At 39.4% G+C, this 15,287-nt stretch overlaps 3 protein-coding genes across 4 annotated transcripts; 2 read left to right on the top strand and 1 right to left on the bottom strand.

Annotated features, from left to right (window-relative positions):
• Window positions 1-319: 319 nt before the first annotated feature.
• Window positions 320-1,237, bottom strand: LOC112173560 (ERAD-associated E3 ubiquitin-protein ligase HRD1A). Its single transcript, XM_024311211.2, has 2 exons — window positions 1,128-1,237; window positions 320-923 (listed from the first exon to the last, which is right to left on the bottom strand). The coding sequence occupies exon 2, from the start codon at window positions 915-917 to the stop codon at window positions 381-383; it is 537 nt and encodes a 178-aa protein (XP_024166979.1). The 5' UTR covers window positions 918-923; window positions 1,128-1,237; the 3' UTR covers window positions 320-380.
• Window positions 1,238-1,300: 63 nt separating this feature from the next.
• Window positions 1,301-4,227, top strand: LOC112165183 (probable NADH dehydrogenase [ubiquinone] 1 alpha subcomplex subunit 12). Its single transcript, XM_024301621.2, has 5 exons — window positions 1,301-1,475; window positions 2,169-2,195; window positions 2,889-2,977; window positions 3,635-3,744; window positions 3,838-4,227. The coding sequence occupies exons 1-5, from the start codon at window positions 1,387-1,389 to the stop codon at window positions 3,991-3,993; spliced, it is 471 nt and encodes a 156-aa protein (XP_024157389.1). The 5' UTR covers window positions 1,301-1,386; the 3' UTR covers window positions 3,994-4,227.
• Window positions 4,228-4,724: 497 nt separating this feature from the next.
• Window positions 4,725-9,242, top strand: LOC112185437 (D-xylose-proton symporter-like 2). Of its 2 annotated transcripts, XM_024323693.2 has the most exons (14): window positions 4,725-5,123; window positions 5,746-5,831; window positions 5,919-5,997; window positions 6,163-6,222; window positions 6,367-6,433; window positions 6,513-6,637; window positions 6,786-6,887; window positions 7,071-7,439; window positions 7,518-7,565; window positions 7,676-7,738; window positions 7,908-7,988; window positions 8,218-8,316; window positions 8,549-8,686; window positions 8,895-9,242. In XM_024323693.2, exons 1-14 carry the CDS (start codon window positions 5,079-5,081, stop codon window positions 9,024-9,026), a joined length of 1,494 nt encoding a protein of 497 aa, XP_024179461.1. In that variant the 5' UTR covers window positions 4,725-5,078; the 3' UTR covers window positions 9,027-9,242. The 2 variants fall into 2 exon arrangements, with proteins under 2 accessions (XP_024179461.1, XP_024179466.1); XM_024323698.2 differs by lacking the exon at window positions 4,725-5,123 and having other exon boundaries at window positions 5,769-5,831; window positions 6,517-6,637.
• Window positions 9,243-15,287: the final 6,045 nt, after the last annotated feature.

The raw sequence follows: 15,287 nt of genomic DNA on the forward strand, positions 1-15,287 counted from the left end.
ATTGTTAGAATAGAAGTTATTTGCTAGGAATCTGTTCCCGGTTAGGCAAAATAGGCAAAAGTAAGGTCATGCTTCTGGAGCTTTTGCTCTGGTGTATGCCATATCCTGGCAATTACTCAGTGTAGTCGTGAATATATATATATGGATATTTATTCCCCTCAAACAAACATTATAAACATAAAAAAAAAATATATATATATATATATATATATATATATAAAAACTATACACATCATTCAAAGAAATACATCACTTTCAGATGCAATACTAACTACTATATAAGAAGATGCCTTACTGATTTAAGTTCAATATAGCAATACGTACTATATTCAAAGCGTGAGCAAAAAGAATCAGCAAAATGGAGCAGAAGGACGGATCACTTACTCGAATGCAAAAAAGAGGGAAACCGAAGGCTTCTGAGTCGTAATGATGGTGCTGACAGAAGTATACAAAAAGAGACTATCTACAACAAACAAGAAGCCCAAAAAGGAGACAATCCGAACATGCGACAGCGTGGGAACAGACGGAGTAGTCTCAATGTACTCAACCCTCTTCTGCGCCAACCAATGCAACGCCTTGATCAGCAACAGAGCAGTGACAAAAGCCAGAAACGACACCGAAAAGTCCTGCCGGAAAATAGTGATTGCGAAAAGAATCTCCATGACTTCCCTCCACGACTGCTCATTAAGCCTCTCAACCTCCGGCTCTCGGAGTGAGCCGAGGAATAGCTTCTTAGTCAGTTGCCACAAAATACACATGATGACAAGGCCCATGTTGAGAAGAAGCACCAGACTGATCTTGGAGGTCGATAGGTAAACCATGGCGGGGTAAAACTGGCCTCTGCTGCTAAATGCATGGTAAATAATCGCTAGGGTTCCTACCAAACTAAGCCCCGCGTAAGTTTGCAGCCTCATCATTTTTTCCTATCCAAAGATTTTCTCAATCAGTTTTCCAAACAGATTCAGATTCAACAATGTTACAGTGCCATCGATTTCAGACCTAGAATTCAAACCACAAGCCAGTAAATCAAAAAAATTCCTAACGAATCGAATCGAAGATCAATAATTTGACGAAGAACAATTTATGAAATAGGAAAAATTGATGAAATTGAAACACGAGTGAGTTACCTGAGAGAAAGCTCGCGTTGAAAATTTTCCAAATATCGGGTTTTTCTTGTTCGTGTTTTCTTTTATTTTCTCCGGAGAACAAAAAATGATGTAGGTATAGCCAATGGGGAGGTTCCACGTGTAAAAAGATGGAGCTTATAACCAATCCATCTGACCCAGCCTAAAGTTAACACTGAGCCGCCCCGGTGTGGCCCAAATTAATTCGGGTCGGACTGGAAATAAGAGTGAGAGAGAAGCCTAGCGAGCGAGAGAGAGAGAGATGACGACGGTGGTGAAGAGCGTGTTGCAGGCGATCAGAGAGAAAGGTCTCCGCAGTCTCTTGAGGGAGGCGAGGGAAGAAGGTTACCTGTATGTTCTCTGTCGCTCTCTTTGTCTTGGTTTGATTTTTGATGATTTGTTTATGCAAATGGTTTTGGGGGTTTCAAAGATCTCATTTTGGTTGTTAGATGTATGCATTTGGATGCAGGAATAGTTGTTGGTAGCTAGGGTTTCTGAATCGAATTGTTTCTTTACTACATTTTGGTTAGCAACCAAAGGTAGATGAACCTTGAAGATATGCTTTTTCTGTTTTGTTTTTGCAAATTCTGGGTGAAAACAGTGAAACTTTGCAGGAGGATGATGAATTGCGCTGGCTTAGCTTAAGTAGAGAGAGAGAGAGAGAGAGAGAGAGAGAGAGAGAGAGAGAGAGAGAGAGAGAGAGAGAGAGAGAGAGAGTGAGAGAGAGAGAGAGAGAGAGAGAGAGAGAGAGAGAGAGAGAGAGAGATAATATGTTGGCAATAGATACTGAATTAAACACAGCCCAGCTAAGATGAAGTCTTGGGAATACTTTGTTAGTCTTTTCTGAATTTGCTGTTGTTTATGCCTGTGCCGGGTTAATTGGAGAATGTGGGAAAGAGAACGAATTGGAAGCTGGAGCTTTTGTTTGTAAAGCTTTAGCATTTGGTGCTTACGATATTAATTTTTCTGTAGTTGTTTCTTACTTGTACTGACTGTTTGTATTCTGGCCCGGGTAATGACTGTTTTATACCCTTTTTCTTGCAGGAAATGTCTAGCTGATGGAAACCTTCTGTAAGTCATTATTTCACTTATACTTGAATGCTTTTGTTACTTGATATGTTTGTTTAACAAAGAAGCAAACCTACATGGTTATATGATAGTTTGATCTTTTCAAGAATGGGGAAATACCCTTGATTTTTCTTTTGGTGAAGAGGAATATCCTTGAATAAAAGTTGCAAGGGTGTCTTGTTTGTTATACTGTCCCATCTTCTGGACATGCTCAACAAACTATCTTGTGTGTTCATTCAGGCTTTAAGTCACAGAGAACATATTATCATAACAGAGTCGCTAAATTTTCAATCATAGGCCAGTTGGAGTTTAGATAAGGATTAGTACTACTTCACAATTCTGGAAAGTCTGCTAGAATTCATTATTTCTCCATTTTTAAAACCTATCCCACGTAACATTGAAATGAAGGACTACTTATGAATCTTTAAGATTTTCACTTTCATCTATATTGCAAGTATTGTAGTCATCAAATAAGAATTAGTTATCTGGACTCTGTACAAGTCCAAGTGAAAGGACCTTGACCGAAATTCTTATTTGATTTGTACTGGAAGAGAAGTCTGCAAAGGGATTCATTCTATTGATTCCTTAAACTTCAGTAGTTCTTGTATTTAGTTATCTTGTATTCTATTTTGAAAATTACATACATCCGTCTTGATCTTCATCATCTCTAACAAGTTTTTGTTTGATTGCTTTTAGGCAAACTAAAATCCACAATATCGGGGCAAGGCTTGTTGGTGTTGATAAAGTTGGGAACAAATATTATGAGAATCTTGACACTCAATATGGTTAGTGTTTCTCTTCATTTCTCTCCTGACGGCTTTCTTATTACTACAATGCATTGGATTTGAATCCACTGTCACCTGTGGCATTTCCAAGCAGAAGCCATATTCTGAAATGATATAATACATATATAGGAAGTATCTAATAGGTGACGATAATTCATTGGCATGCCTTGATGTCTGAAAATTGTGAAACAATCCTCTGTAGCTTGAAGAACAAACTTTTATTTTCCTGGGGAACATGCAAATTCTCTTGTTGATTCACTGACGAGGTGGGAATTAAGTTTTCTCTCATAGATATGCATATTTTCTTACTAAAAATGTGGGACCTTTATTTAAATGCATTCAGCCAACAAAATGTCAAACTGTTTTTATTGTTGGGAAACGTAGGCGGGCTACTGAGGGGTTGCACATAAGATAGAACCACAGCTTCTTCCAATACTTGCATGTATTGATGCATCAAAAGTTCACCCCATCCACATTTGCTACTTACCAGCCACAAAAAGGAAAACACAATTACCATCGTGTTAGAGGTTATAGAACATCCTTGTTTTCTCTTTTGGATGTACTGCACTAATGGCATTCTTCAAAAGCACTGCATTGCTTCATGGTTATTGCAGTATGCATGTGACAGCTAACTGATTCACTCGATGAATTTTTCAGGAAGACACAGGTGGGTTGAATATGTGGAGAAAGGTCGCTACAACGCTTCTCAAGTGCCACCAGAATGGCATGGTTGGCTACACTACATAACAGATCATACAGGAGACGAGGCAAGTTCTGCTTCCTTATTTGTTTGATCATATATGCTGAAGAAAGCAAATCATATAACACGTAGCTAACATATATGAATGAACTGGTTACAGCTTCTGATGCTAAAGCCACAGAGGTATCACCTTGAACACAAGGAAAATTTCACTGGTGAGGGTGATGAGTTTATCTACCACTCCAAAGGGCACAGCCTCAATCCAGGGCAGAGAGACTGGACCAGGTACCAGCCTTGGGAACCAACAAAACCCTGAGCTATTTCATGGCAGATTCCTGATAAAACTTTTACAATCCACAGTATTCTGCTCTTTACTGCTGTAATAATGGCTTGCATTTGTGTAAGCCGTAAAATCCTTTTGAAGTTAAACATGATGTATGAGTTCAGTAAATGAGCTTTAATTGTGATTTGCTGGCTGGGACGCCATATTCTTGTGTAGTGTAATGTGACACGTTTTTGAGGCTAGAGAATTTGACCTTGGTATTCACGACTCTTTGAGGCTAAATCCTAAATGTTGTTAGCATGTTCTCGATTGTCCCTCCTGAAGGCGATGGTGACATCCATCTGTATTTTCAGTGCACTGTGACGAAAATGAGGTAGTCAATGATGCCGTGGGAATTTAGATTGATGATGAAAGTGAAGTAGTCAATAGACTAGAGATCTGGTGCTCGGTTAGTGAAGGAGAAGCTTACAAGTCTGGACTCTGGAGTCCCATCGTCACTCATGGTTGCCGTTAAGCTTTCTCGACTATTCTGCTTGACTAAGACTGACCTCATTACATTACGTACAGTAAGTAGCGAAAATGTGAAAATGGAAACCGCCTCTAAAATTTGACTAGGGGATGGATGACAATACTTGTTACCTGACAGTCAGAGGCGCAGTAAAAGTACAAGTAACGACAGATTTTAAAGGACAGACTAGGATTGGAACTTAGAAAAAAGCGAATCGGGTACGGTGATCAGAATTACGATCACGCCAGCGTATCTATCTAATAAAGTCCTAACCCCCTTTCCTGGATTATGAAACCTATCGGTTTCGTCTGTAAATGTATGACCGTGTTCACCTAACTGCCAAGCATCCACCAGAAAACAAAGCCGCGCACGTTTCGTAGTTCATAGTCATACACATACACACACACACGTTTGTTATTGAAATTCGAAAGCTTTTCCAATCCTATCAGTTGGAACCTTGAGCTAACATTCAGTGTGGCGCCAACTGTGGGGTTGCTGCCAACTAAACTACTTATTCCCAAGCAAGCACCTGTTGTACTGGTGTTTCTTTCTTTCTTAGGTTAGCCAGTTAGCCTAGGTGAGCTCAGCTGTACGAGGAAGAATATTATCAATGGCCTCCGATCCTGAGCAACCGGCGCGCTCTCCTCTCCGACAGGTTTCATTTTCAACACCCGCCTTTTCTGTTCTTTTAGTCTTTTGTTGCCTGCGTATCTCTGTTTGCTTGCTCACTATGCCATTGAGAATTGGTCTCATAAACTGTGAAAAAGTGTTGAATAGAGAACCCAAATGAAAATCAAGTTGTGCACTAAAGAACACAACTTTGTTCAAGATTGAGAACAGGGGTAGTTGGGGTCTTGATGTTTTATACCAGATGGTTGAAATTTCAAATTCAGTTTCAAGTTCTGCATTTTATTGCTTCGTTCTGTGGAAAGAAGACAATTTTAAACTGATGAAACTTAAAATTCATATGGGGATTTGGTCTTTGGTGTTTCATACCAGATCAGTTTCAATTCCAAATTTGGTTTGATGCTGAACAAACGGAAAGGGCTTTGTACATTTTAACTTCTACATTCTGTTTGGTTGCTCTGGAAATTATAATATATCCTTTTCACTTGAGAACAAAATGGGTTTGGCTCATTTAAGAATTAGAACAAAAAGGGCGTTTATTCACACACAATTACATCTGTTCCACTTTTGTTTTCTACAGAAGAATGGGTGCAATTGTCTGTTTTAGATTCCTGGGTTCAATGTTGTTAAATATATAACTATTTTTTTAGGTCCATACTTCAGAGGATGTTCAGATGCCTCTTCTTAATGGGGGCCAATTATCAGACAACTATTCCGTTCTTGCTGCAGTACTCCCGTAAGCACTTTTTTCCTTTTAGCTGTTTTCACATTTTCTTCAGATAGTCAATCTTGATTCTAATGTTGTCATTGCCTGTGATGTCAGATTTCTATTCCCAGCTCTTGGAGGACTACTGTATGGCTATGATATTGGTGCCACGTCTTGTGCTACAATATCCATAGAGGTATACATACACTAGTATTCAGAGAGTGACAACTTCATTCGTTATAAGTAGTTGATTCAGTTAAAACATACATAACTATGCTGATATCTGAAAAGTGTTATGTTGGAAAATTGATTTTATTAGACTCAACAATCCAATTAATGGGCTTCTGTTTTCTTGATGCAGTCGGCCACATTAAGTGGAATATCATGGTACGACTTATCATCTGTGGAAATTGGTCTTATAGTAAGTGTACTACTAAACTTCCTTGTTGTTACTGAAATCTCTGTGGGTGTATATTGTATCTCACTGCTCTTGTTAGTTCACTTTATAATTGGCTTCCAAAGAAAATGAATTTATTGTTAATTTTGTGCCTATTTTCTTTTGCAGACCAGTGGCTCATTATATGGTGCCTTGATTGGCTCTGTGCTGGCCTTCAATATTGCAGACATCATAGGTTGGTTTTTCAGTTATACAAGTAAAGTTAATGATTTTATCCACTATTGAGGAAGTTTGACTGATATATTTATCTGAAGGAAGGAGGTGGGAGTTGATTTCGTCTGCTTCAGTCTATCTTATTGGAGCTCTAGTAACAGCGCTAGCACCTGACTTGGCTGTTATGGTGATTGGGCGTTTTGTATTTGGTATAGGAATTGGACTGGTAATCTATGAAGTGAATTTTCACTGCAAAACATGTCTAGCTCTTTCTGATTATTTCTGTTCTTTTTTTCTTTTCGTTTTTGGTTAAAACAAAAGATATAACAAAAGAAGTACTTGAGATGTATGAATTTTGATCTGTTCTCTTTCAGGCAATGCATGCTGCTCCAATGTATATTGCCGAGACAGCTCCAACTCAGATACGAGGTCGACTAATATCACTTAAAGAATTCTTTATAGTACTTGGAATGGTTGTAAGTACTTCATCATTACATCTTTTAGTGTTGTGACTGTTGAAGCCGACTGTTAGTTTATTTTCATTTTTCGTCTTTTTGTGGCTTATTCTTCAATAGTTGACTAGTTGTGATGAGATTATCTTGTATATTAAGCACCTGCATGAAGGCCAGGAAATATTAAGCACCTTAAGCTTTTTGCAGGCGGGTTATGGAATTGGTAGTCTTTTAGTGAGCACAGTTGGTGGTTGGCGGTATATGTATGGAGCTAGTATCCCTCTGGCAGTAATTATGGGAATTGGAATGTGGTGGCTACCAGAGTCACCTAGATGGATCCTTCTACGTGCCATCCAAGGAAAAGGAAATATGACTGATATGAAAAATACTGCAATCAGTTGCTTGTTCCGGCTTAGGGGTACGATTATTGGTGATTCAGCTCCTGCACTAGTAGATGAGATGCTTGATGAGCTTTCTTATGTTGGTGAAGAGAAAAAAGCTTCATTCTTAGAGTTGTTTCGTGGAAAATGCAAAAAAGCCCTCGTGATTGGTGCAGGATTAGTGTTGTTCCAACAGGTAGTTACAGTCTATGAAGCAAATTATGATGTGATCAGTTGTCAACTTTGGCTAATACGTAGTTGTAAACTATGACAGATCACAGGGCAACCAAGTGTGCTGTATTATGCTGCATCAATTTTTCAGGTACCCTCCTATTTAGATCTAGGGTACTGATTGGGCATTGATGAAGAGATTATCACTTACATGGGTTTCTTAGAACAAATAGTCTCATTCTAATCCATTGTATCCAATAGACTGCAGGATTCTCCGCAGCATCTGATGCAACAGAGGTCTCAATTATACTTGGGTTATTCAAGGTATATTTTCCAAACTGTATTTATCCAGAAGCAGTTCCATCTACGGTCTACCCCACCCCATTTTGATGAATGCCTCCTTAATCTTCCTTTTCAAAAATGTGCCTGCCTTTCCATTGGATAAATTGACTCTCTCAAGAGACTTGCCTGACTTGGTCTTTTACTGATGTAGTTGGTAATGACTGGACTAGCTGTGCTTGTTGTTGATAGACTTGGGAGGAGACCTCTACTACTTACAGGTGTTACTGGGATGGTAAGTGCCCTTTTTGGCCAATGTTTTTCTTTTTACATGTGACCATGTGTTTCCTCATGATCTTGAGATATTTAACTGGTTTTATAGAAATCATGAGAACGTGACTGTAGGATTCAGTCTCATTTCTCCACTAAAGGACAATAAATGAAGCGTAAAATCCATTTGAATTAAAGACTGGAATCCAATAATCTTTAAACTCCGAGGGATTTATACACTATTCATGTGACAGGTCATCTCTTTATTCCTTTTGGGGTCATATTACCTTTTCTTTGATGATACACCAGCCATAGCTGTAATTGCACTGCTGGCATATGTTGGGTGTTATCAGGTAACTAAATTTGTCCTTTCTTTATATGAACTTTCCTCAGAGAATATTGTGTGGCTTATAGGATGCTGCATACTTTATAAAGTCATTGTGTGTTTGTTTGTTTTTTTTTTTTAATTAGAATTGCTAAATTTTATCATGATTAGTCTGTTTAGTTCTCAAGTTTTCTTATTCTTGTTTTTGATACACCAATTTTCTACCAAAAAATTTGCAACTCATGGTGGTAATTTTGCAGTTCTCCTTTGGTCCCATTGGTTGGCTCATGATATCAGAAATTTTTCCCTTGCGATTAAGAGGGCGCGGACTTAGCATAGCAGTGCTTGTGAACTTTGCTGCAAATGCACTGGTGACATTTTCATTTTCCCCTCTAGAGGTGCGTGAGACTTTCAGCAATGTTTTTCTTCCCACTTTTCTGCAATACTTCTTTAACTATGTTATTTTTTATTATTAAGATAATTACATCTTCGGTTAGTTGTGGAAGGATGCTAGATCACAAAGTTCATGTTAATTCCCCCAGTCCATCAGTTATGTCCTTGATTGTAACAGAGTGTGACTGTTTTTTCAACTGTGATTAATTACAGGCATGGCTGGGAGCTGGGATAGTGTTTTATGTATTTGGAGTAATAGCTGTGGTATCTCTTGTCTTCATTTTCTTCATTGTCCCAGAGACAAAGGGGCTTACTCTCGAGGAAATTGAGATCAAATGCCTTTAGGATTTCTCCTTCTAGAAGTAGACATAGTCATCTGGTTTCTTGTATGCAGAGATATACTAGTACTGTACGACTGTTATGTTGTTGTATACTAGTACAGTATCTCCTATAGAGTTGGAGTATTATCTTCATGTCGATTATGTATTCTAGTTCGCCAAATATATATGATGTGTGAATACTGAATATTCTTCAATTTATAGAAAATAAACATTATTTGTATGTTTGTACGTTACTAAAGATTGGAAATGTGGCAAACTGGCAATAGCTAAAAAGTCAGAGGTTAGGCCCTTGCTATAACAAAGAATACGGTTCCTGGACTTGGCCATCAAAGTTAAGACAAGAAGATTAGCCTCGTTTGTAGTTCAGAGAAAGAGCCACCAAACTATGTACTCAACAGTACCCTTATCGATCTTCTCCAGCAGACTCAGAAAACCAGCTCCTTCGATTTAGAATATTATCAGTATATTTGCTGCAAATGCGCTAGCAAGTAATACAATGTTACATCTTGAATCAGTTGTCTAAGACAGAATTTTACTGTTATTCCAACTGTGATTGATTACAGATTTATAGGCACTGCTGGGAGCTGGAATTGTTTTTAATTTATTTGGAGCAATAGCTGTGGCATCTCTTGTTTTCATTTTCTTCACTGTGCCGGAGTTAAAGGGACTCACACTCGAGGAAACTGAGGCCAAATGCATTTAAGATTTCTCCGAGGGGTCTAGCTACTATTCCCTACTACAACTGAGGCTGAGGGGTTCTAGCTAGACATGTATCCCACACATTTCATCCGACTGCCGTGACTGTTATGGTCTGGTATCCAAGTACTAGTCATACAGATGTTTAGCTATTCTCCCAACTTTGATGGCATTCCATTTTTGTTGGAACTTGGACCTGGATTAGTACTGGAATTGGAATTGTACGTCTTAAAAAGTTGGTTCAGCCATGCGAATCCAATTTGAATTCTAGACAGATCACATATCTACTATCCAGCACATGGTCCAAAGCCGTTCATATTTCCAAGTTAAATGCTCGAGTAAAAGTCGAGGGTCTGAATCAGAGTGAGAGAAAGTTCGGGTTCATGAGCAGTGTCAAGTCATCAAGGATATAAGACAACATTTGTAACGAGCTACAGGGTTACAAATATCGTCTTTATTGTAATTTTAGTTTGCTTTTCTTTTCGAGTTTTTAGCCCAATACACCCGAAAGAAATAAATAAATGTTTGAGGACAAGTATGAAATGATAAACAGAGAGAGAGAGTAATGTTTCTGTGAGAACAGAGGTTCAAGTGTGTTTATTCATCTCACACAAAGAGGTATTTATAGGAAAATATTACAAGTGTGAAAGCTCAAAGAGTAACTCAATTTGATAACCTCTACATTCACAGCTGCAGCCTTCTATGGTGGCTGTGATGATGATAAAATGCCATGCTTGTTGCCCTTTGGCATAAAGCTTGTCACACAAGTCACAATACCTACATTATACACTCAAGTACCTATTTGTATACATGATATAGACATTTATACTATGACTCATGTTTTGTACATGTGAATCATATATACTACAACACTCCCCCTTGGATATTTCATGTCAAATAGTATTGTTTAGGTCGTGCGCTTCGAAATTGCCTCGTTAAAAACCTTGCCAAGTAATAAAACCCTGTGGGAAAAAACAACCTTGGTCGAAGGAGAAAAAGAGCACAACGCGCGTTTGAGTGTGGAGTATGTAACTGGATACTCCCCCTGATTTAGACTCCCCCTGAAGATCGTGGGAGTTCGGATAGCCTTCTCAATCCGATACTCTTCACATGTTTCTCGAAAGGGGATTTTGGTAACGACTTAGTAAATAAGTCCGCTACATTTTCCTCTGATCGGATTTGATTTACTTCAATTTTCAGAAGTGTTTGTTGTTGCTGATTGTAGAAGAATTTTGGCGATATATGCTTGGTATTGTCCCCCTTGATGAAACCTAATTTCATTTGCTCAATACAAGCTGCATTATCTTCGTAAATGCATGTAGGTTCTTCTGTGGTGGACTTCAAACCACAGGTTCCTCGAATGTGTCTATTTACAGACCTTAGCCATATGCATTCACGCACAGCTTCATGTAGAGCAATAATCTCTGCATGATTTGAGGAAGTAGCAACAAGGGTCTGTTTCGTGGATCTCCAAGATATCGCGGTGCTTCCCATGGTAAAGACATAACCTGTTTGGGAGCGACCTTTGTGAGGGTCAGAGAGATACCCTGCATCAGCAAAGCCCATCAAAACATCATTATCATTTTGATGGAGGGGAGGAGGAGAACGTCGGCCACCATGGAAAGTGTCGCCGGCGTTCATATTGCGGAAGGTGGCTTTTTGCCATGTGGGATCTAATCCCATACTTCCGTCCTTTCTTTTCTCCCTGTAGGGATAAAACAAGCCCATATCAATCGTACCTTTTAAGTATCGAAAGATTGTCTTTATACCAATCCAATGGCGGCGTGTTGGCGAGGAACTATGTCGAGCCAACAAGTTCACTGCGAATGAGATATCCGGTCTTGTGCATTGAGCTAAGTACAATAATGCACATATTGCACTTAGATATGGCACTTCAGCCTCTAATAAGCCTTCGTCCTCATCCTTTGGACGAAATGGATCTTTTCTGGGCTCAAGGCTACGGCTGATCATGGGAGTACTCACAGGCTTTGCTTTATCTTCATTAAAGCGCCTTAGTAATTTTTGAGTATATGCTGACTGATGGATCATAATCCCATCACTACGGTGCTCGAGTTCTATTCCGAGACAAAACCGTGTTTTCCCAAGATCTTTCATCTCAAACTCGGATTTCAAATATTTAGCAGTTTCTTTTAACTCATTTAGAGTTCCAATTAGATTCATGTCATCGACATATACTGCTATAATTGCAAATCCGGAACTTGTTCTTTTAATGAACACGCATGGGCATATTTCATTGTTAATATATCCCTTCCTAATCAAGTAGTCACTTAGACGGTTATACCACATCCGTCCGGATTGTTTCAATCCATATAGTGAGCGTCTCAATCTTATTGAAAACGCGCTCCGTGGTTTAGAGCCATTTGATTTGGGTAATTGAAGTCCATCTGGAACCTTCATATATATCTCTGAATCTAGATCCCCATAGAGATATGCTGTAACCACATCCATAAGCTGCATGTCAAGTTTTTCGGAAACTACCAAACTGACAAGGTAGCGGAACGTTATAACGTCCATTACGGGAGAATATGTCTCCTCGTAGTCGATTCCAGGGCGTTGTGAGAAACCTTGTGCCACAAGGCGGGCTTTGTATCTAACAACCTCATTTTTCTCATTACGCTTTCTAACAAAGACCCATTTATGGCCAACAGGTTTTATATTTGGTGGTGTCAGCATTATAGACCCAAATACCTGTCTCTTTGTTAGTGAATCCAATTCAGTCTGGATCGCATCTTTCCATTTAGACCAATCTGCTCTTCGTTGACATTCTTCAACGGAGCGAGGTTCGATATCATCGTATTCTATAATTCCTTTTGCAATATGATATGCAAAAGCATCATTAATAGTCATAGAATTTCTATCCATCACCCCATGTATACTAGTGTAATTCATGGAGATCTCTCTATTCTCTGGAATTGGTTCTTTTATTGGAGCGTCCTCCAATGATGTCTCTTTGACATAACCATAATCCGGAATATTTTCATGAGAGGGATTAATTGTATCGATGATTAATGGATTATTTTGTGCCAAACTCGCTTTCTTTCTTGGGCGAGAATCCATCGAACCAATGGGCCTCCCGCGCTTCCTGGCGGGAGCCATGGGTCTAGCCACTACATCACCCATATAGGGGACGTTGGCGCCATTCTCATGTATTCTTGAGATGGCATCATGTCCTTTAGTGTTAGGGACATCAATCCTTGCAGGCACATTTGCAGCAGGTATATGTGATCTTGTCACTTTAGCGATATCAGAAAACGCATCAGGCATTGATTCTGCTACGTTCTGAAGATCGAGAATCCTCCGCACTTCTATTTCAGATTGTGCTGTTCGGGGATCAAGATGAGACAGAGTGGGGACAAACCACGACAATTCCTGTCTTTTCTGTTGAACATTACTGTTCATGTCTCCCCCTAATGATGGGAAGACTGTCTCATCAAAGTGACAATCCGCAAATCTAGCGGTAAATAGATCGCCTGTCAAGGGTTCTATATAGCGGATAATGGTGGGAGAGTCATATCCAGTATAAAGACCTAATCGTCTTTGAGGACCCATTTTGGTGCGCTGTGGCGGCGCAATTGGCACATAGACTGCACACCCGAATATTCGTAAGTGTGAGACATCGGGCTCATACCCAGTGACCATCTGGGAAGCAGAAAATGGTTGGGTGGCAGTGGGCCTCAGACGAATAAGCACAGCTGCGTGCAATATTGCATAGCCCCAAGCAGAAATAGGGAGATTGGTGCGCATAACCAATGCTCGAGCAACCATTTGAAGTCTTTTAATGGCAGCTTCTGCGAGACCATTTTGGGTGTGTACATGAGGTACAGGGTGTTCAACCTCGATCCCAATGGACATGCAATAATCATCAAAAGTTTTTGATGTAAACTCTCCAGCATTGTCAAGACGAATTGACTTAATAGGATGATCAGGGTGGTGAGCCCTTAATTTAATGATCTGTGCTAGGAGTTTAGCAAATGCAGCATTTCTCGTGGATAATAGCATGACATGTGACCAGCGTGTCGATGCATCAACCAACACCATAAAATATCTAAATGGTCCGCAAGTTGGTTGAATAGGTCCACAAATATCACCTTGTATTCTTTGCAAGAATGGTATATTTTCTTTAGAGTCCTTTGCATAGGATGGTCTTGATCCTACCTTTGCTAAAGAGCAAGCCTTACAAAACGAATGATATGAAGTAGTTCTTTCGACCAATCTTTGGTTCGTACTTCTTTTCGTTTTGAAGAATGGATGTCCGTGTGAAGTTTTTAATATACGGAGCATCATATCACGACCTGGGTGACCCAAGCGGTCGTGCCAAAGTCTATATGTGTCAGAATCCCATAAATTTTCATTCATGACATGGTTGGATTCAATTACTCTGATAGTGGTTGCATATAATCCACTAGAGCGACACATAAGTTTCTCTAATACTCGTGTATTTCCGTAGTTATTAGAGGTAATGCAAAGGAACTCTTGTCCATTCTCACAATGTGTTTCCACATGAAGATCATTGGCTCTTATATCTTTAAAACTCAATAGGGTTCTTCCAGCCCTAGGAGCATATAGAGCTTCGATGATATTAATATTCGTGCCATTTGGCAACAAAAATTGAGCTGGTCCTCGACCATGAATCAATTGTGATGATCCTGCCATCGTAGTTATTGAAGATCGACTAGGCTTCATCCATAAAATAATTGCCTGTGTCGTAATATAGTATGTGTGGTGCCACTATCAAGAAGGCATTCCATTTCTCCGGAAAACATACTGAAAAATGAGTAAAGTTCGGAATATTAACACATGTCCATGACATTGAATGCGATACTTTATTAATAAGGAAAATAACCAATGATTACATCAAGGTTTCCAAAGTCTATTCCAAAGTACAATCAAACTTTATACAAATTGTAATTGCTCATTCCGTTTGGTAATTCCAATGAAATACGACCAGGGAAGTAGAGAGATGTTGGTGGAGCGAGGCTCGCTTAAATACCATGGTCTCAATTACTTTCCTAGACATCATATTTCATTGGGTACACCACATAAGAAAAAGTCAATACAATTGTTATTGATTAAGGCACATTTGCCCTTGGAAAATAGAAAAGGACTATTCTAATCAAAGTCTGCTGCATCCTCGTGCATTTGTTCAGCTTTGAAGTCCTCTATTGTGAGATTGACATCTTCACTATCTTCATTTTCGGCAAGGTTGGATTCTTGCTCCCTGTTTTGCCTATACTCTTTGTAGCTTGCAGCTAGTTTAGTACTTGCATGGCATTGTTTGAACCAATGCTCGATTGATCCGCATCTATGACACACGTCATTATGGTTGCCTCCTTTCATTGGAGGTGCAGTTTGTCCATGTTGTGGATATTCCCTAGGAGGGTTACTGTTACTACCACGCCTTATGATGCGACCTCCACGGCCCATATTGTTATTATATTCACCTCTCCCACGTGTGGAGTTGCCACCACGTGTGAAGTTGCCACGTGTGGAGTTACCACCACGTGTGAAGTTGCCACCACGAGTGTCCGCTTTAAAGTTGCGGTTTCTC

Source organism: Rosa chinensis, chromosome 1, assembly GCF_002994745.2.
Source record: "Rosa chinensis cultivar Old Blush chromosome 1, RchiOBHm-V2, whole genome shotgun sequence".
NCBI lineage: Eukaryota > Viridiplantae > Streptophyta > Magnoliopsida > Rosales > Rosaceae > Rosa > Rosa chinensis.